The sequence below is a fragment of the Talpa europaea genome (genome assembly GCF_964194135.1).
Source record: "Talpa europaea genome assembly, chromosome: 4".
Taxonomy (NCBI): Eukaryota; Metazoa; Chordata; class Mammalia; order Eulipotyphla; family Talpidae; genus Talpa; species Talpa europaea.
The window spans coordinates 106,655,079-106,677,500 of NC_140070.1; the positions used below are offsets into that span (position 1 = coordinate 106,655,079).

The 22,422-nt window shown below is 34.8% G+C and overlaps 1 protein-coding gene across 1 annotated transcript in view; it reads left to right on the forward strand.

Annotated features, from left to right (window-relative positions):
• The window catches only part of PAK2 (p21 (RAC1) activated kinase 2), a gene marked incomplete at its 3' end in the record, with an annotated part of 37,399 nt that overhangs the window by 7,210 nt on the left and 7,767 nt on the right, over positions 1-22,422 (forward strand). The window contains exons 2-11 of the mRNA XM_084231720.1: positions 8,739-8,839; positions 9,473-9,620; positions 12,209-12,240; positions 13,110-13,217; positions 15,241-15,373; positions 16,989-17,052; positions 17,659-17,707; positions 18,481-18,593; positions 19,628-19,745; positions 21,674-21,773. Coding sequence (XP_084087846.1) covers positions 8,739-8,839; positions 9,473-9,620; positions 12,209-12,240; positions 13,110-13,217; positions 15,241-15,373; positions 16,989-17,052; positions 17,659-17,707; positions 18,481-18,593; positions 19,628-19,745; positions 21,674-21,773 — 966 coding nt within the window. The remainder of the gene's footprint in view (positions 1-8,738; positions 8,840-9,472; positions 9,621-12,208; positions 12,241-13,109; positions 13,218-15,240; positions 15,374-16,988; positions 17,053-17,658; positions 17,708-18,480; positions 18,594-19,627; positions 19,746-21,673; positions 21,774-22,422) is intronic.

A 22,422-nucleotide genomic window follows, 5' to 3' on the forward strand; every position in this document is an offset into this window, starting at 1 on the left:
ATATTTATGTTGGTCTAAAAATCTTAATCTGTGATTAATGATAATAGCCCATAATTCTTCCCTTTTTCCTTGAGAATACCCTTTATGTTTAGTTCCACCATCTTCAAGCTGTTCTAGGTCAAAACAGCAAAGGAGTAATCACTGACTCTGTTAGACTAGAAAAAGAGATGAGGGCTTGAGGATTTTTGTGTTTTTTGTTAGCCTTAGGTTATCATTAAATGTAGAGTGAAAGGTTGTGGCTTTAAAGGATGTGGCAGTGATATACTTAGGATTCCTTTAAGTACCTGTTGTGCTACACATGACTCTAGCCTCACACTTTCATTGAAGGTTGCTGCCTGCCTGCTTGTATTATTTTCTAATGCAGTTGGAAAATAACTGTTAAGATTTTTTTCCCCCGGTGCACTAATAAGTTGTGTATTTTATTAAAGTAAGTGTTCTTTCCTGCTCTGTTACTCCCAAGTAAGTGATCCAGTGGCCTAGTAGACATTCTGTAGATAGGTAATTGAGGGGTTTGTTGTTGCTATTTGTGCTTGTAGTCTTGGTTTCCAGAGTAATAAAGCAGTGATACTGTTTATAGAGCAATATCCTTCCAGCACATTGTTCAGTTTAAGATACGCTGCAATATCTTTTTTTTTTTTAGATATGTTTATAATATCCCTTTCCCCTCCTAATAGGACTACTAAAATACAGGGATTATTTATGCATATGTGTTGTATTATATAAAAACAAAAGGAATTAAATAGATTTTTAGGATGTTGTGTCATTTTCTTTAAGTAAACTTATTAATGTACATAAATGTGTCTCATGTTATATTTAATCTATTAACTTTTAATTTTCTACCCTTAAGATACATGAGATGTTCTTTAGTGGGTCTCTAAACTCTTAACATCCAAATTGAAAAATATGGCTGTGCCTTAGACAACAAGAAGCACGAATTCTCTTGTTAAATGTCTTGTCTTTTACCTTTCTATATACCTGTTCATATTTTTATTATTTCTGACTAGATTTATTATCTTTGTGTTAGTAAATACAGTCCCTAATAATTCCTATGTTTTATTTCTTATAACTTCATTCACTGGTGAGAGACTGATTCTCAGGGTGCCAGGGCTGGCGTAGTTTAATTATTCAGCTTTGACCAGTCTAGTTGGCTAGGAGCGTATGGGAAACTGGCTGAAGTGGCTTATTTTACAGGCTTATCTAAGAAAAAAAGCATCTTTTCCAACCATATGCATCTCAGAAATGGAATGCCAAGCACATTTTTTTAAAGAAAAATAAAAAACAGTATTTTTATAGTTTATAAAATTAAGTTTTTCTGTCAGCAGTTCAGAGCACTGTAAAATGTAAACTATTAGCTCATACTTAATTAAATACTCCTATAAGCAAGATACCAAGGTAGAAGTCAGGGGACAAAGAGAAACAAAGGGCATGAGCTCAGATTACTGAGAGTCTATTGGGAGATGAGAAATTATTACCGATGTAATGTGTATCTCAGTAAAGATAGCAAAAGTTACATTTGGCTTAACCTTTGCATTTCCCTCTGGTCCTTTCCATGACCAGTATGACCAGCTCTCCCATCGTAAGCACATATCTTATAAATAAATATTCTGTGTGCCCAGGAGTCCTAGAGAGGAGACAGACGTTTGAACACAACTCTTTCATCATTAGTTTAAAAACTAATCGTATGTTTCTTCTAATGGTGGGTCAGTAACACCTTTGTAAAAAAAAAAATAGTGTATAGTAATATTTCCAAGTTTATATATACAAACCTATTAAACATGAGTTTTTACATTAGAATCATCTAGTGAAACATAATAGATATACTGTTAATATTTAATATATTTAATATATCTAATATATCTATTAACAGTATAATAGTTTATACTGTTTATTCTCCTCCCAAGACCCAACTGAATGACAGTTAAAAAAATTTTTTTTGTATCACAAAGGCATTGGAGAGAAGAGTAAAATGCAAGACGTGTCAATACATATTTGAAATGAAGAAGTTGTGATGAAGTCACAACTGATTAAACAAAACAAGATCTCTAGGGTGTGAAAAGAGGACATAGCTTATGTATTTATAGTGACTATCTGTGAGAAGCGGACCATTTTCCCTTGTAAAAATCCAGGGCAGAATTTAAAAGATAAGTGAATTTGAAGACCAGGACAGTAGAAATTATGTGAAATGAAACATAAAGATAAAACACTGAAACAAATGTGAACATTTGTTCCCACAGCTGTGAGGCACTTTAGACAAAGTATAATTGAAGTCTCTAAAGCAGGAGAAAGAGAAACGAAACTTTTTTTTAAATGACTGAAATTTTCCCAAATTTAATGGCAACTGAAAACCCACAGATTCAAGAAGTACAAAGAATTCCAAGCACAGGAAACATGAAAACTATATACTGTAAAACCTGTGATAAAGAAAAAAATCTTACAAACTTCCAGACCTTCAGCTCAGTTTTCTATGAATCTTGATTATTCCACTAAAAAATAAAGTCTACTAAAAAAGAATATTACACTATCAGAATGAACACATTACATATAAAGGAACAAAATATGACAGTATATTTTATGTGAGCAGCAACATAAACCAGAAGACAAGGAACAATATATTTAACGTACTGGGAGAGGGAAAAATTCTGTCATCTTAGATTTCTATGTATCTTGTGAAAATATCTTTTAAAAAGGAAGAGGATACAAATACTTTTTTTAGAGGTGTAAAGGCTGAAAGATTTTATCACCTAAAGATCTGCACTATAAGAAATGGTAAACCAAAATCCTTGAGGTAGGGCCTCCCCGATGGCGCAGCGGTTGAGCGCTGGGTTGTGAAGCTGCCCGCAGCCTCTGCAGCGCCAGTTCGATCCCTGGCTGCTCCCCAGCCACCAGAGGAGGGTCCCACATGGCTTGCAGACCTCACTCCTGCCGCCCGCTGCTCCCCTCAGCAGTGTACTTCCCTCCTTCTGCCTGCTCTGCTCCCCGCTCTGGCTCTGGTGTATTCTCTCACCCTCCTGTGCTTCTGACTGTACCCAGTGCTTGTATGTAAGTATGTATATATGTATGTATAAATAAATAAATAAATCTTAGGTAAATAAATAAATCTTGAATGAATCTTAAGTAAATAAATAAATAGAAACAAAATCCTTGAGGTAGAAGGAAACTGTCAGATGGAAATATGGATCTGTATAAGAGAATAAAAATCACTACAGATGGTAAATGTTTTTTCTTGTCTAAATCTCTTTAAAAGTAATTGAGTTTTAAGAAGTGAAATAGTGATGCATGCTTATTACATGGATAAAACTCTAAAGCTAAACTAAGAAGGTAAAGAAGCCATTTAAAGAGATCACGTGTTGTATAATCCCATGCATATGAAACAGCCAGAATAGGCAAATATGTGAAGACAGAAAATGAGTATGGTTGCCTAGAACTTGGGGAGGGGATAAAGGATCAATGGGGTGTGATTGCTAATGAGTACAAGTTTCTTTGGAGGGTGATGAAAATATACCAGTGTTAGATTGTGGTGGTTACACAACTCTAAAATATACTATGGTATATAAAAATTTATAACTGGAAAATCTGCCAAGAAAGTAAAAAGGAATTATAGAAAATATTTAATCCAAAAGAGGGAAATAGAAACAAGAAAGAGATACCATTAGAAAGTAATGGAATGGAGGGTTTAAACCCGGCTATCTCAGTAATCACATTATATGTGAATGATCTAGATACTCCAGTTAAAAGGCAGAGATGATCGGATTGCTAAAGCAGACATACAAAAAAAAATCCACTAAAAATACTGGGTTGTCGGAAAAGTCGTGATGGTTGTTTTCTTTTTCAGCAAAAATGCATCATGACTTCCAACAACCCAATATAAAGTCATAAAATTTTAACCAATTTAAAGAATTTCTAAAGGTATGCTAATAATAAAAAGAAAACTGGACTGGATACCTGTTGATGTCAAGGTAGCTTTTAGAATAAAAATACTGCTGTAAATATTTAAGGGATAAAGAATACATTATTTCATAATTATAAATTCATCAAGGTGATATAACAACTAAGTGTTTGTATACCTGTTAACAGAATTTTGTAATACATGAAGCAAAATTGGATAGAGTTTCAAGGAGAAGTAGAGAAATCCAGTTTTAGTTGAAGATTCCAGTACACATACTTTTAAGTGTATTTAAGAACTTAGAGCATTTACCAAGATAGATCATATTCTAGGGCCATTTTTAAAAGTATCAATAATTTTAGAAGAATTCTAATCAAATGTACATTCTGGGCCTCCCCGGTGGCGCAGCGGTTGAGCGCTGGGTTGCGAAGCTGCCCGCGGCCTCTGCGGCGCCGGTTCGATCCCTGGCTGCTCCCCGGCCACCGGAGGAGGGTCCCACATGGCGCGCAGACCTCTCCTGCCGCCCGCTGCTCCCCTCAGCGGTGTACTTCGGTCCTTCTTCCTGTTCTGCTCCCCGCTCTGGCTCTGGTGAATTCTCTCACCCTCCCGCGCTTCTGACTGTACCCAGTGCTTGTATAAATAAAAAAAAATAATAATAAATAAATAAATAAAACATGCCTCTATTAAAAAAAAAAATGTAGTACATTCTGTGACTACATTTATTAAATTAGAAACCAGTAACAAACAGAATGATCTTTGGAAATATTTGGAAAGTAAATGAAATAAATGAAGAAATCAAAAAGATATTTAGAAACTATATTAAGCTAAATGAAAATTCAAAACATCATTGTTTGTATGATGGGGCTAAAGCAACACTTAGAAGAAAATTTACAGCATTAAACACCCATATTAGAAAAAAATTTCAAATTGGTGACTTCAGATCAATTGACTGGAAGGGAAGAACAGGTAAGATCCAAATAAGTAGGAGAAAAGAAATAATAAAAATCAAAGTAGAAACCAATGAAATAGGGGGAAAAAAAAAAAAAACCAGAAAAATGAATGATCTCAAAAGCTGATTTGTTTAGAATATCAATAAAATAGATAAACCTGTAGCCAGACTTATAGGAGATGGGGGAGACACAAATTACCAACGTAGAGAATGAGAGAGATGGCACCTTTACAGATATTAAAAAGGTACGGTAATAGTAGAAAGACAAAAATTTCTAAAGCTCACTCAAAAAATAGATAACCTGGGCCTCCCTGGTGGCGCAGCGGTTGAGCGCTGGGTTGCGAAGCCGCCCGCAGCCTCTGCAGCACCAGTTCGATCCCCGGCTGCTCCCCGGTCACCGGAGGAGGGTCCCACATGGTGCGCAGACCTCCCCTGCCGCCCGCTGCTCCCCTCAGCAGTGTACTTCATCACTCTGCCTGCTCTGCTCCCCACTCTGGCTCTGGTGAATTCTCTCACCCTCCCGCGCTTTTGACTGTACCCAGTGCTTGTATGTATGTATTTATGTATGTATGTATGTATGTATGTATGTATGTATGTATGTATGTATGTATAAATAAGTAAGTAAATAAATAAATAAATAACTTTAAAAAAATAGATAACCTGGGAAATTTAATTTATTCATTTATCATCCTTCCCACCAAGAAAATGTCAGATCCAGATGACTCCAATGATGAAAGTCTACCAGTTAAGAAAGAAATGTCATTGATACTACACAAACTTCCAGAAAATTGAAAAGAAAGGAATATTTCTCAGTTTGTTAGGTGAAAGCAGCACTACCCTGATACCTCAACCAAAGACATTATAAGAAAAGAAAGCTACACACCTATATCCTCATGAACAGATACAGAATTGTAGCAACAGTTTAACATTAGAATCCAATTGTATGTGAAAAAGGTAATACGTCATTACCAAGTAAATTTCATTTCCGAATGCAAGGTTGATTTAACACTTGGAAATAAATGATAATGCATTACATTAACAGAATCAAAAGGATAAACTATATGTTCATCTCAGTAAACATAGAAAAGCACGTTATAAAATCCAGTGTTCATTTCTGATAAAAAGCATCCATCGAATATTTAGAATAAAAAATATTCTTAATCTGATAAAGGACATCTTTGAATGGCATCAAATTTAGTGGTTAAAAAAAAAATCACTGTTTCCTCAGTGATCAAGGAAACAAAGATTTCCCTTTTTAAGCCTTGTATTCAACAGTGTGCTAGCAGTTCTAACCAGTGAAGTAAGTAAGAAAAGAAATCCAACCTGGGAGGGAAGAAGTAAACCTGTTGTTATTCAGACATCATTAAACTTTTATAAAAAATACTGTGATGGCTACAGAAATTCTACTGGATTTAGAAGGTTAAGTATATTAAGGTTTCACGGTATAAGATGGGATTCAAGAACCAGCTGTGTTTCTATAAGACAGTGAACAATTGAAAGTCAAAATTTAAAAAACTACCATTTGCAGTAGGATCAGAAATTTTGGAACAGTGAGGCAAAAAGCTGGCAAGCAGTGAGAAATCTCTACACTGGTAACTAAAACAGCTGAAACAAACATAAATAAAACATAGCTGAGAAATTAAAGAAGACCTAAATAAATGAAATATTTGGAAGCTGTTGAATGTTCAAGGATAGCCAATAAAATTTTAATATGTTTAAAATTAGGGAGAATAGGGCCTCCCTGGTGGCACAAGGGCATAAGTCTCAGCACCATCAAGCTATTGGCAGCCACTGCAGCACGAGTTTGATTCCTGGCCAGGGAGGTGACCCACATGGCACAGCAGACCTTTCCTGTCTTGCCCTCCATTCCCCTCAGGAGTGTATTTCAGTCAATCTGCCTGTTCTGCTCCCCACTCTGTCTCTGGTGAATCCTCTCACCCCTCCCCCACACCCCTGGCCTATACCCCAGCTCTTGTATGCATAAATGAATAAAATAAATCTTTTTAAAAATTTTTAAAAAAATAAAATGAGGGAGACTAAATAAAGGATTCCCTGGTGTTCCCATGGTCCAGCCCACATCTAGGCCTGGACATCACATAGACTCCTCACCAGAGACTCGGATTCAGTCAAAAGAAATAAAAATAAAATAGGGCCTCCCCGGTGGCGCAGCGGTTGAGCGCTGGGTTGCGAAACTGCGCACGGCCTCTGCGGCACCGGTTCGATCCCCGGCTGCTCCCCGGCCACCGGAGGAGGGTCCCACATGGCGTGCAGACCTCTCCTGCCGCCCGCTGCTCCCCTCAGCAGTGTACTTCGGTCCTTCTGCCTGCTCTGCTCTCCGCTCTGGCTCTGGTGAATTCTCTCACCCTCCCGCGCTTCTGACTGTACCCAGTGCATGTATAAACAAAAACAAACAAACCAGCAAACAAATAAATAAAGCATGCCTCTATTAAAAAAAAAAAAAAAAATTAAAAAAAAAATCCTTAAAAAAAAAAAAAAGAAATAAAAATAAAATAATACAGTCATTGTTTTCAAGGATTAGAAGACTCAATATTTTTGAGTTCACCCCAAATTTATCTTTATATTTAATGCATAAAAATATAAGCCACCCAATAAAAATCCAAGCCACTATTTTTTAAATTATTAAACTCATTCTAAAATTCATATGAAAATGCAATGGATTTAGAGTAGCCAGGCAGCTTTGGCAAAGAAAAAAGTTGTAAGACTTATACTCTGTAATTACAATCTTTATTATAAACTACAAAAACCAAAGCAGTCTGGTATTTGCATTAAGATAAAGAGTTCATTGCAACTGAATAGAGCATCAGAAATAAACTCATGCATTTATGGACAGTTGATTTTCAAAATAAAAATAAAGTGGCATTGGCCTTCTAAATAGCAACTCTGGAAATTAGAAGGTCTGAGGTGAGAGAAACATTTCCAATGTAAATATCTATTAATCAAAAACTATAATTTATAGCAGCATATTTCAACCTGCCTCTTCTGTTCCCCACTCTGTCTCTGGTGAATCCTCTCACCCATTAGCCCCACACCTCTGGCCTGTACCCCAGTTCTTGTATGCATAAATAAAAACATTTTTTAAAAAACCCAAGACTATAATTTAAAACAATGGAGTGAACCAAGAAGAAAGGATAATATCCAGAGAGTAGATTCAAGCATGGGGTAAAAGAGAAGTAATGCCTGAAGAGTACACTGAACCTAGTTGTAAACTACTTTGGATTCAGGCAAGAAGATCTAAAAGTGAGATGGCCAGCAGGAAAAAAGGAACTGATTTGTTTGAATTGACAGAGTATTAGTGATAGTGTATAGTAGAAAAATAGCAAAAATAATTGGTGGAACAACGTAAAAAATTGACACAATTTAAAATGTAACTTTTATTAACTCCAATAGAAAGGGTTATATAATTGCACAAGAAAGGAGAGGTAACTTTTGTGAACTACTTATCTATATAGTGTGCACTCTCTCCATAGTCACAGTAATGTAGATTGCATAGTCTGCATGAATATATCTGCATGGAAATAGGATTTAGTAGACTGTTTTCCAAATTGCTCAATACCTGAGGAAGCCCTTTATGAGAGAATGAGTGTTCTAAAGAGGCTGTCTGTTCTGCCCTGTGCCCTTTTATTCAGGTCCGATACTGGGTTAGTCTGTTTTTATCAGGACACTATCTGGTTGGTTCCCTTTTCCCTATCTCTCCTACTTGATTATAGGTTATTATACTTACTGTACTTCACTTATCAACTTATCAGCCAGTGTTTCTAGGGGGAATCTCTTTTCTAAAATAACTTTGTTCCTAATTTGTTTTGGGAAAAATACAAACATGATTATGAGTACCATTATTAATCTTATGTAAACAAGCTAGTTCATTTTTTTTTTAATGCCCTCTAGGAAGTAAGAAGAAAGAGAAGGAACGGCCAGAAATCTCTCCTCCATCGGATTTTGAGCATACCATCCATGTTGGTTTTGATGCTGTTACTGGAGAATTCACTGTAAGTTTACCTAGTTATGACGGTTTCTATATCAACATTCAAACCTTTCCCTTCAGTATTAAGTTTGAAATTTCTGTCTATAGGTTAACTGAATTCTTAGTACTTTTCTTTTCCTTTTTTTTTTTAAGATTTTTTTTCTTTTAAGATTTATTTATTTATTTATTTATACAAGCACTGGGTACAGTCAGAAGTGCAGGAGGGTGAGAGAATTCACCAGAGTCAGAGTGGAGAGCAGAGCAGGCAGACTGATGAAGTACACTGCTGAGGGGAGCAGTGGGCATGGCAGGAGAGGTCTGCGCGCCATGTGGGACTCTAGCCAGCGGCCAGGGATCAAACCCGCGCTGCAGAGGCTGTGGGCAGCTTCACAGCCCAGCGCTCAACTGCTGCACCACCAGGGGAGGCCCCTTAGTACTTTTTTTATGCTTGTGTTTCGGTTTTTCCTAGGGAGCTCAGCCTGTTAATTATAATTAACAATAGAAATAGCCTTTAGAAAACTAGACCGTTGAGAATTTAGGTGTCTAAGTATATATTGAATAATTGTTTTGTATTGTGTATTTTGTCATTTACTTCTGGAAATAGATTTTATTATTAGAGTAATTCAAAACAACTAATTTCTGAATGTCTTTTTGTTAGGGCATGCCAGAACAGTGGGCTCGCTTATTACAGACTTCCAATATCACCAAATTAGAGCAAAAGAAGAATCCTCAGGCTGTGTTGGATGTCTTAAAGTTCTATGATTCCAACACAGTGAAGCAGAAATACCTGAGCTTTACACCTCCTGGTAAGACATCAGACAATTGTAAAAGACTGATTCAAATAGGATTGTAGAGTTGTGAAGCACTTCTAGATAAAAAGATTATTGCTGCTGGAAAATAAAAAGCTCAACTACGGTTCTTGTTTCTACTGCCCACCCCCCCCACCCCCCCATAAATCTGCTTTTGTAGACTGATTGGCGCAACTCTTACATACAATTTGGGATCTGGGGATTCTATTAATCTTTTCAGTTTTTTTTTAAATGAAGTTGATGAATGTTTTGACCTTTTGTTTGTTTGGTTTTTTTGTCTTTGCTGCTTTTGAACAACCTTCAGCAATAGAAGGATAAGATACTGATTTATAAACTAAACATGTTTGTACCAGTTAAATATTACTGGACAGGAGAAGGATTGTCTTACTGTATATACATGTACATACTTTGAACTAAAAAGTGTTCAAGTTTAGACAAAAATTAAAGCTTATCAAATAAAGAGTGAGCTTAAAATAAACATGAAAACCAAAAGAATTTATACTTCAAATTAAGGTATCATAAGGTAAATTAGAAAATAGTGGATTTAAAATATAGCTTGTTTGTTTACATCAGACTCAAAATAAATTCCATCCATTATAGTTGATTGCTTTATCATTTAACTCTTGCTATTTAGGCTTCCCCTACCTCACACTGGTTCTCATGCCCTTTTCCTTGTAGTTCATTTATTAAAGAAACTGGATTATTTGTCTTACATCTCTCAGTGTGGACTTTGCTAGTTACATCATCAGGGTGTCATTTGAAATGTTTCACTGTCCCCCAAAGTGATGTTATTATCCATGTAGCTTTTAATATACTTGAATCAAAATCATACATGTAGTTTTAAGTAATTTAATTTTGTGCAAATTTAATCAAATTGTAATTTGATAGCATCCTCACAGAAATAAGGGCTATGCTCAAAGAAGAAATAGAGATTCCCCCAATAAATGATCTTCATCTTTTTTACTTTAGTCTGGTACATCCTTAGCAAAAAGTCAGACTTGTCCCTAGAAATTTTGTGTCAGCTAGTAAGTCTGTAAGTTAATTTTTTACCCCAGTGTTTGACCAAAACATGATACAGTCTTTCTCATTACACACACACACACACACACACATACACACTCACTCACTCACTCACGCACGCGCGTACATATGCACAGTCCTTTTATTCTCTGGGCATTTTACATTTGGTGACAGACAGATGAGGTAGTAGCTGTCTGATTTTTTTTTTTTTTAAGATTTATTTATGCATATAAGAACTGGGGTACAGGTCAGAGATGTGGGGTGTAAGAGGAATCACCAGAGACAGAGTGGGAAACAAAACAGACAGATCTACTGTGCCATCAGAGGCTTGCTGTGCCATGTGGGTAGCTCTCTGGCAGGGGATCGAATTCGTGCTCTCTGGGCATTTTAAAACATAAAACAGAATAAAACTTGCTCTTCTAAACTCCAGAATGAATATTTTAGCTCTTAGTCTTTGTGAATTGTGTTTTATCTCTAGGGATTAGCTTTCATATTGATCAAAATTTTTGTCAAGAATTTTCCTTTGCACAATTGCCAATATCTTAATAGTTGCTTCAAGTTTCAATAGATAATTTTCTGGAGAAAGTATTGTTATGACTAAACTTCTGATTTATGTTAATAAGAACAGATTTAACATGGTTTCAAAGAAATTTTTTTCCAATAAAAAAAACTTCAAAATTTAGTTTTTTTTTTTTCTTTAAACTTTTATTTATTTATTTTTTTTAATAATAAATTTTATTGTTATATTCCCCATACAATTGCAGCCCCCCCATTCTGACCCCAATCCCTCCCCTCCCGCCCCCGCCCCCCTAAAAGTGTCTCTGGTTCATAGTTTTTTGTTGATTTTGATTTTCACTTTCTTATAGTTATTCATTTTCCTGGTCCCTTATTTAAGTTTTCTAGATTCCTGCTATGAGTGAGACCATCCGGTATTTTTCTTTTTTTTTTTGGCTTATTTCGCTGAGCATGATCCCTTCCAGCGCCATCCATGTTGCTGCAAATTGCATGTGTTTATCTTTTTTGAATGCTGAGTAATATTCCATGGTATATATGGACCACATCTTCTTGATCCAGTCATCTATTTTTGGGCATTTGGGTTGTTTCCAAAGCTTAGCTATTGTAAACAGTGCTGCTATAAACATAGGGGTGCAGGTGTTCTTTGGAATTGATGTTTCTGTGTCCTTTGGGTAAATACCTAGGAGTGGAATTGCTGGATCATATGGAAGCTCTATGTTTAGTAGGTCCAGAAATCTCCACACAGCTTTCCACAGTGGTTGGAGGTATAATTTACATACTGTGAAATTCATCCACTTTAAATATATAATTCAAGTTTTCATAAATTTACTGCATTCCATTAAGATTTGAGATTCACTAACAATTATGTATAAATTCTTGTTTAAAAACTGATTTTACTACTATTTTTCTCAAGACTTAATTCAACTTAATATGAAATTATCTAAGAACATTTTACTTGTTCTGTTTTTTTATTTTTTTCCTTTGATTACATAGGAGTTGTTTTATTTTTTGAATTGTTAACTTAGCATTATTTTCTGTTTCATATTCAGAGAAAGATGGCTTCCCTTCTGGAACACCAGGAGTAAGTTTATGTTATTTCTTACAGCGTCTTCTAATTTAAGTTACCCCAACCAAATCTGATTTGTTTTGCTTTTTAAAATATTTGACAACTATTAGAAATAAGTACTTAATATATTTTTAGGTGACCATTTAATTAGTTGAGAGAGCTATATTAAATTGAATTTCCTTGATATAATACTTAAAGGCTATAAAGATTAAATATAACAACTTGTAAAGTACCTATATAGCATCCTCTTAGCATATAATGAATTGTGGTAAAGTTAATGCCTTCTTTTGCTTCATTAGCCACCCATTTTTCTGGTGACTTTTTTTTTTAAGATTTATTTATTTATGCATACAAGAATTGGGGTACAGGCTGGAGTTGTGGGAGGGTGAGAGGATTCACCAAGACAGAATGGGGAGTAGAACATGCGGATCTACTGAAATACACGGCTGAGGGGAAGCAGTGGATGAGACAGGAGAGGACTGCTATGGCATGTGGGTTAGCTGGCGGGGATTGAACTCATGCTTCAGTGGCCAGCGATAGCTTGATAGTGCTGAGTGAGTCTTTAACCCCTGCACCACTAGGGAGCCCCCGGATCTTTGTTTTTTATCTTAATAAAGTGGTTATTAACTTGTAGGGCTTGGTTTGAAGGCAATAAAATTCTCTCTATGAAGGGTGTGAATTCTCTTGTTACATTTATTTTATAAGTTTACTCTTCTATAAATTACAGAATAACCATTACATTTTAAATAGAACAGTGAAGCTTTATCATTTTGAAATTAATTTATTAAAGAAATGTGTTTTTTCAAGTGTGTCAAAAGTGTCATATTTTAAGGTATTGTTATATTTGACTTGTCTTCCTTGCTTTATTTATCTAACAATTACAGCTCAGTAGCAAGGGATCGGAAACATCAGCAGTAGTAACAGAGGAAGATGATGATGATGAAGAGGCTGCTCCTCCTGTTATTGCCCCACGACCAGATCATACAAAATCAGTGAGTGTCTGCTAAGCGAATTCAACTGTGTATGTCTGCCTGAGTGGTTTTAAAAACAGCAATCTGTATTTGACTTCTAAGGATTATTTTTAAAATGTCTTCAAAATATTTTAGCATGGAAAAATTTGACTAGATCTTTACTTAAACACCAACATCAAAAAGCTAGTTTTCTGAAAGTTAAAATGAGACGGCTTATTTTTTTTGTTTATTTATATATTTTTTTCCATCATTGTTCATTTTTTACAATTTATCCTTAGCTTCCCCCTTTCATGTACACACATGTATTCCCACCACCAGTTTACCAGTGAACCAACACCATAGTCCCTTGTGCTCTTCTTTCCCATTTTGATCCCTCTGCCTCCCTCTCCCTTGCAGAATGTCTCTGATTTATAGTTGCCTGTTAATTCTGGTTTTTTTTTAATTTATTGTTATTTTTTTTTTCCCTAATCCCTTATTTGCTTCCTCTGTATTCTTCCTATGCGTGAAACCATCTGATAATTTTCTTTTTCCTTCTGGCTTATTTTGCTGAGCATAATTCCTTCTAGCTCTCTCCATGGTGCTGCAAATGGCATTAGTTTATCTTTTTGATTGCTGAATAGTATTCCATTGTGTATATATACCACATCTTCTTGATCCAGTCATCTGTTTTTGGGCATTTGGGTTGTTCCCACATCCTACCTATTGTTGATAGTGCTGCAGTAAACATAGGGGTACAGATATCCTTTTGAATTAATGTTTTTGTGTCCTTTGGGTAGATTCCTAAGAGTGGAATTGCTGGGTCAGATGGTAGCTCCATTGTTAGTAGTTTGAGTAACCTCCACACAGCTTTCCATAGTGGTTGGGCCAGTTTACATTCTCACCAGCAGTGTAACAGGGTTCCTTTTTCCCCACATCCTTGCCAACATTTGTGGTTGCTTGTTTTCTTAGTGTGTGCCATTCTCATTGATGTAAGGTAGAATCTCACTGTGGTTTTGATTTGCATTTCCCTGATGATAAGTGAGTTGAATATTTTTTCATACACCTGTTGGCCATTTCCTCTTTGGAAGAGTGTCTTTTTAGCTCTTCTGCCCATCAAATGGCTTCTTTAAAAGTCAAAATAAAAAAAAAAAAATACTTTGCTCATTTTTTTTATTCTCTATTACATCTTCTCTTTCAGAGAATTTATCTATTTCTGTTTATCTCTGCACCTAACTACTGTATCTAAAACTTAGATCTTAACCATTTACACAAATTATATATCTTGTCTCCTGTTTTATATTTCTCTTAACGCTTTACTATCATTCAAAGAGGCTGGTGAGAATGAAAAATTCATAACCAGATATGAGGAAATTCATAACCAGATAGGGACATATAATATAATGTATGGGGAAAGTACTATGCAGTGGAGTGTAGGGGGTGGTGGCACAATTGCTGGTAAAGCTCTGAGGACTGCCCTTGGATCCTGATGTAATGATAGAAGTCTCTGTTTTCTTTATCTCTTAGATCTAGTGTTTGAAATTATATTTGTATAAAAAAAGTGTGATAATAGGGCCTCCCCTGTTGGCGCAGCGGTTGAACGCTGGGCTGCAAGGCTGCCCACAGCCTCTGTAGCACCGGTTCGTTCCCCAGCCGCTGGCAAGGGTCCCACCCAAAAAAAAAAAAAAGTGATGATAATAATAATTTCAACAATAGTTATTTTGCTCTTGAATTTTTTTTGCAGTAAAAAACATGATTTTTAAACTTGTGATTTTTGCTTCATTGTTAGCATATCATAGATTTCATTAAACCTCCATTCATGGATCTGCTGTTTTGCTAGAAAGATTTTTTAGGTATATGCCTGCTGTGCCAAAGAAAAATGTTGCACATTTAATTCTTCTTAAGTATAAATCTTTTTATAAGGCAATTCTAAAAATACTGTTATCATTTTTCAGAACAGTGAAGGCAACTGAGTTTTGGTTAAAGTCAAATAATGAACAGTGTGCCAGTGTGACTACCTAAAAAATAATTTTTCATCAGATGTCAGTAATGACTTTTCTCTCTGCAGATTTATACACGATCTGTAATTGACCCTATTCCTGCACCAGTTGGTGATTCTAATGTTGATAGTGGTGCCAAGTCTTCAGACAAACAGAAAAAGAAGACCAAAATGACAGATGAAGAAATAATGGAGAAATTAAGTATGTTACTTAAACATTATATTATTCTTTTTTTTTTTTTATAGAGGCATGTTTATTTATTTATTTGTTTGTTTGTTTGTTTGTTTGGTTTTTGTTTATACATGCACTGGGTACAGTCAGAAGCGCGGGAGGGTGAGAGAATTCACCAGAGCAAGAGCGGGGAGCAGAGCAGGCAGAAGGACCGAAGTACACTGCTGAGGGGAGCAGCGGGCCGCAGGAGAGGTCTGCGGGCCATGTGGGACCCTCCTCCGGCGGCCGGGGAGCAGCCGGGGAGGCCCCACATTATATTATTCTTAAGCTGTTAACAGCTCTTGAAACATAACCAAATGGATTTTAATTTATAACTTAACATTTTGACTTAAGACATAGGAATAAATTTTCCTCTAGGAATACTTGCTCAATTATAATCTAATGAAACCAAAATAATACTCTTTACTTGTTTATTATGTGTTTACTTGGGAGTAAAATCTTTCCTGAAAAGCCAACTCTCAGGCTTATAGTTGGAAAAGCTATCAAAGGAAACTTACATATAGTTATGCTCTCATAACTTTTTAGTATGAGAAAAATGTCCCTAAATAACTAAATAAAATAACCTTCCCATTAGACATATGTGTAGCTTTTTCTCCCCTTCCTTTTCTTCCATCAGCTATTATTGGCATGGTTCACACATTGGAAATACCATACACCGTGCCAGGGAGATGGTAGCAATAATGTCTAATTACATATCTGTAGCAACTACAGTTATAAAAAATGACCTTGAGGGAACAAGAAAAAAATACTATAACCAGAGTGGCTGTAGGCTTGAAATTGGGTACCTACATAAAACTGGATTATTTTTATGAGTTTCCATGATAATCCCTATCTCCTTTAACCTTGAACAAGTGTGAAAGTTTAATGTGATTTTCTCATGCATTGACTTAGCAGTAAAAAGAACATAAATTACAGCTCTTATGTAATTTATGCTTCCTAATTTTGAAACTTTTTCAGTTGTAACTTTGTGAACTTTTCTAAAATAGCTACACGATTAGTTCATATTAGAGCAGAGTAATTTTTTTAGTAGTAAGTGATTTCCTAAATATATTGAAAGGTTGAAGGAAGATGCATGGGAGTCAGAAAATTCATTTATGATTATTCACTTGAATGTCATTTACATATTATTTCTGATAGTAAATCCTTTCATTACTAATCACTGGTATAATTGAGAGGAATATGAAAGGTAGGATGATCAATTTGTCCTTTCCCCAGAAATTGGGCCCAGTTTTGAGGTTGAACATCCCCTATCCTAACATCTCCTCACTGAATCTTAGTCATAGTAGTACAGTTGGATATTCTAAAAGCATGATCAGTTTTCAAGAAGTGACAGGATGATGAGACATTGCTTAAGAGATCGAACATAATGGCAATAATACATCTTTTAGCTTCTGATAATTTTTAATTTTTTATACTTTTCTTTCTTTCATGTTTTGTGTTTCAAACATTACATTGTTTTTGAAACTCAGTCTTATGTTTGAAAATCACTGTTTTGACTTTACTGAAAGGAATAATGATATAATAATTTATAATTTTATAATACTTGACTAGTCTTCCAATTTTTGGTTGTTTTTGTTTAAAATAGGAACTATTGTCAGCATAGGTGACCCTAAGAAAAAATACACAAGATATGAAAAAATTGGGCAAGGGTAAGTATTTGTGACTGTATTAATACAATATTCACTACTTCTAGGTGTGCACCATGATACTCTTTTGCCTGCTGACATTGAGCACTTAAAATTCTATGAGTGGTACCCTTGGTTTTGTGTTTTTTTTCTAGATGCTATTAAAAAGCTATCCTATTTAGTAGATTATGCATTGTTTCTTCTTACATGTTACTTGCCATTCATGTTAAGAGAGTAGATGAGTGGGAAAATTGCCCATCAAGTATATTTTAAAGATAATAACATTTATTGCAAGATTATAAGCAATAAAAATGTGTTTTAATCATATTGTTGAATATTGATCTTTGAGTACACTGATCTTTTTCCAATAATATGTGTTTTTAAACTGTACCAACTTTTTTGTGCTTGGGAGCAAATGAGTATCTTGAGTTTGGCTATAAGGATAGCCTTTATTCTCCCACTTTTACTCATTTTTAAGATGTTAAGTCTTAAATGATCTTTAATTTTTTTTCAGTTGTTCATAGTGTAAAATCTTTGGAGAAAATAATGAATCAAAATAAAACTACAAACAGGGAAAAAGTGATAGTGATTTAGAATCTTAAATCTGTTTGTTTTTTTTTTCCTCCCTAGGGCTTCTGGTACAGTTTTCACTGCTACTGATGTGGCACTGGGACAGGAGGTAGCTACTCTTTTCATACCTTTGGCTATTACCATTAACTTTTAGTATAGAAGGAAACTTGATAAAACTGCAAATAATAAATAGGAATCTATTTTTCAGTTGAAAAAAATGCTTTTTTTTTTTTTTTTTAAGTTTATTTATTTGTTTATACAAGCACTGGGTATAGTCAAAAGTGCGGGAGGGTGAGAGAATTCACCAGAGCCAGAGCTGGGAACAGAACAGACAGACCGACGAAATACACTGTTGAGGGGAACAGCAGGTGCGGGAGGAGAGGTCTGCGCGCCATGTGGGACCCTTGCCCGGTGGCTGGGAAGAGGATTGAACTGGTGCTGCAGAGGCTGCGGGCAGCTTCGCTACCCAGCGCTCAACCACTGTGCCACCAGGGGAGGCCCGAAAAAATTACTCTTATAGCACTTTTCTTATTGGGGGGGATAAAGAAGGAATTCTGTATTTAGTTTCTTAAGTAAGCAAATATCTTAAAAAATTATTTTCCCAACTCGGAGTGAAGAGGATTAATTAGTGTATCTGGGCTTATTTTAGGTTGTTTAATTATCTTCAAGAGAAACCTAAAAGTGTTTAAGACTGTCATATAGTTCTGTGCATATGTATCATGGGAATAAATAACTTGAGGAAGTTATAAAGTTAAGTTACCTTGAGTAAATTATAACCTCATTGTACAATTTGATATATAATAAATTATCAATCGGTGTAATTTTCTAAAGAAATTAGGAAACTGTTGTGATTGATTTTTTTAAAAATTATTTCCATCATAGGTTGCTATCAAACAGATTAATCTACAGAAACAGCCAAAGAAGGAATTGATTATTAATGAGATTCTGGTGATGAAAGAATTAAAGAATCCCAACATAGTTAACTTTTTGGACAGGTAAAAATAAGTCTTTCTTAAATATTGGAACAAAAATATAGAAATTTTAAGGCTCATGATTAGACCTAGACTTAGAATGTCAATATTGAAAAGTAAGCTTGAAGGAGGTGGAGGGGTTAAAATAATACTCTGCAATGTAGAAGGTCCTTTTTCTTGTAGATAGTACTTGACAAGTCAAAGAAGGTAGTTAGATGAAAGGTATTAGTGATGTTCATATTCATTGCAAATGACCAGAAGTAGGAACAATAAAGAAAGTTGGTGATTTATGTTGACTGACTGAGGTGACTGGTCACACAGTTTTTAAACTTTGAGATCAATTTTTATTTCACATGCTGTCTTTTATGGGCAAATTGTATATGTCTGTCAAAGCCTCATTTAATTTAGGAATTGAAGTTAAAAAGAAAAAAATTACATAGTCAAAAAATAAAAGAAAATTTTAATAATATATTAGAAATAGAAGATGGCACATGATTTTCTTATTTCCATATTTTCAATTTATTTAAAATGGGGAAAAGATACATTTTTTAGGTTTCCTCCCTAGTTTGGGGTCCATATTCTTAGAAATAAACTTTCCAGATACATTTACTTGCTTTTTAAAATAGTATTTCAAGGCCACATAGGATTTGATTAAGATAAGCCATACACTTTGGGATCAGTTATATTTAGCTTCAGATTCTGTTTCTTAACAGCTTTGAGATATTTAATGAGTTACTTAACCTCTCCAAGCCTTGTTTCTTTATCTGGAAAAAAAAGGGCAAATAATTCCTACCTTACAGAGTTATTTTAATGGAAATAATCCATATACCCATTCAAGTTAAAATTGTGGGCAAATTTTAGAGTGATTCAAGAAAATCATGATGACCCTCAGTTATTTTTCTATAGCGTTGCATAGCAGCTTTTGGTTTGTTATCAGAATGCCTAACATAGAGTGTCGTGTTTTTAGAAAAGTAAAAATGTGAGTTTGCTTTGTGTGTGTATTTATTAGTTTTTGGTTTTGTAGTTTTTGGGTTATTTTGGTTTTGTTTTGTTTTTAGTTACCTGGTGGGAGATGAATTGTTTGTGGTAATGGAGTACCTTGCTGGGGGATCACTCACTGATGTTGTAACAGAAACTTGCATGGATGAAGCACAGATTGCTGCTGTATGCAGAGAGGTAAGTTTGCTTCACTTTTGATAACTTAGGGTGATAATTGTGCCTAGTAGGAGGTGAAAGGGGGTAATGTTTTTGGCCTAGATGATTTTATTATATAAGATACTTTCTATGTACACATTCTCTACAAGTTATTTCCACACCATGAGTGGAGAGTTCCAATCCCTTCTTTAATGTATAAGATAATTGTGGGATGAAGTGTGGACATTTGAACAGCCCAACTTATAGGTAAATTACAGTGGGGTGATCATTGTAATTTTTCATGCAAATGGGATACTTTGATGTTTCATATACAGCTCAACAGCAGAAACAAGAACTATCTCAGACATGTTTGCCTTAAATAAGTCCACTTCTTATTCCAATTATCTTATTGAAGGTGAAGAAACTGGCTTTCTTGCTAATAATTGGAGAATTTCTTGATATTCATTAAGTAGTACTGTTTGCTCAAGTGAGTAGAATTCTGCCAAATTATCTAAGTATAAGCCAAAATAGAAACCTTCCTTCTCCCATCTGATCTTTTACTACAACTCAGATTTAGGTTAATGGTTTGCTTTATGTCATTGAAACTGTGATACTACTTCTAATATCCTAGGAATCATTGTCACAATGGATAACATTATTAACGTTCATAAGACCATTGTGTTTTCTATGGTTTGATTTTCAGCTTTTCTAGGGTAATAGGTAATTGGATTGGAAACACTGTTTACCTAAGAATGATACAGTATTTTCCTTTTCAGCTTTTATTAAAGTATTAAAAGAAGTGTTCTTTTAAAATTGTAATTCCGAATTAAGTATGCTCTACCCCTTTTGTTGTTTCAGGAGGGAAGGAAATATCTCTAATAATTATGAATATGATATCCCTAAACACATAATACTTGGCCACTTAAAAGCAGATTGAAACCTTTACAAGAATGTACTTTATTCTTAGTTTTTCTAATAATTTTTTTCACAATGACAAAATATTTTAGGAGTATCTCTAATTGTCATAAGTTTGTTTTTTTTTTTTATCTGTACAGGTGTTTTTCTGGGAATTGGTTCTTTCAGTACTCTATTTAAATTCTTGGTAAATGTAGTAAGATAATACACAGCTTATCTTTTGTTCTTGAATAAATAATAGACTATTTTGATGGGTTTTTATTATTAATGATGTAGAGACTGTTAATCTCTTGATGGGAGTGAGGCATAAAAACACAGTTTTTTCCTAGTTTACAACTTGCACTCTCAGTTTATGTTTAAAATCACCGGGGCAAGCAAATATTTTAATATCTGATCTTGTTCTTATATTTAAGGAAATGGGAGTTTTGCCTCACTTTTTAGTCAGTGTTTTCTGTAACATGGCATATGAAGTTATATTTAGGTTGTGGCTGTGAGTTCATGTAAAGTCTACCATAGTAAGTGAAGAAACAATTTACATGACAGTGATGGTACCAGAGCATCCAGGATCTTATCCACTTTTCAGTGACTTGCATTGACTAGTTCTGAAAATTTCAGATTCAAGTAGGTATAGTCACAAATTTATCTTTTACTCTTCAAATGATTTCTAAAGAGCCTTGCATATGTTCATCAAGTGCTGTATACCTAGCATTCCAACTTGGAAAGGCCTAGAAATTATATAGACCCACCCATCAATTTTATAAATGAAAACATTAAAACTAAGTGGTATTTTTAGGGTTTTAAATAATCAGTGGCAGAGATAGGACTAAATAAATAGTAATTGTCTCTGGGTAACACCAGAGGAGGGAGGAAGAGGAGCTAATTAGTTAAGGCATCTTTATATTTCACACGTAAGAGGATGCCTTTTTCTTTACAAACGTAAGTATTGTAGGGTCTTCTGCTGGAAACTAGAAGTAGTGTTGAAGCCATAACTGCTATGTGAACCTCTGGTAGACTTTAGAAGTCCTTGCATTGACAGATTTTTTTCTTCTGTTCAGTGTTTACAGGCATTGGAGTTTTTACATGCTAATCAAGTGATCCACAGAGACATCAAAAGTGACAATGTGCTTTTGGGAATGGAAGGATCAGTTAAACTTAGTGAGTAACAAATAAATACTCTTTGTTTACTGTAATCTTCTGCCTTTTTTTAAAAGTGAAAAAATGCTATTAATGTTTTTATAACTTAGTGTATGAAGGAGAGGGATAATGATAAAAAATACACTCTCAACAGGTCAGCTACTACTTGCTGAATCACGGATTTCAAGAGGGTAGAGGTGGGACATGTAAGCCTCTTTTACCTAATTATCTTCTATATCAGATGTGGTTGAGTCATGGAAAATATTCTAAAGATCCCTTTCCTACTGGCTATAATCTCTCAGTTCCAACCATGCCCTCTTGAGGACAATAAATACAAAGTTGTGCTCTGCAACATTGTAAGAGAAATTTTTTTTAAACAAAAATATCTTAAATATCAAACAGTAGGGAGACTGATAATTTATGATATTTTTATATTCAATAATAATCTGTGGTTAAGGTAATGAGATAGGGAAATGTGCTAGTATAAAAAGCTCTTTAAAAATGAATTTTAAACAACAGCTTACCAGATAATTATGTAAAATAAACCAAGTAGTTCATAGATCTTATTTGTACATATATAACTGCATAACAAAAATTCTCAAGTTTACAAACATAAATGTTGACAGTATTTACAAATGGGGTAAAATGGGTTTAACACTGGAGAGGAGGA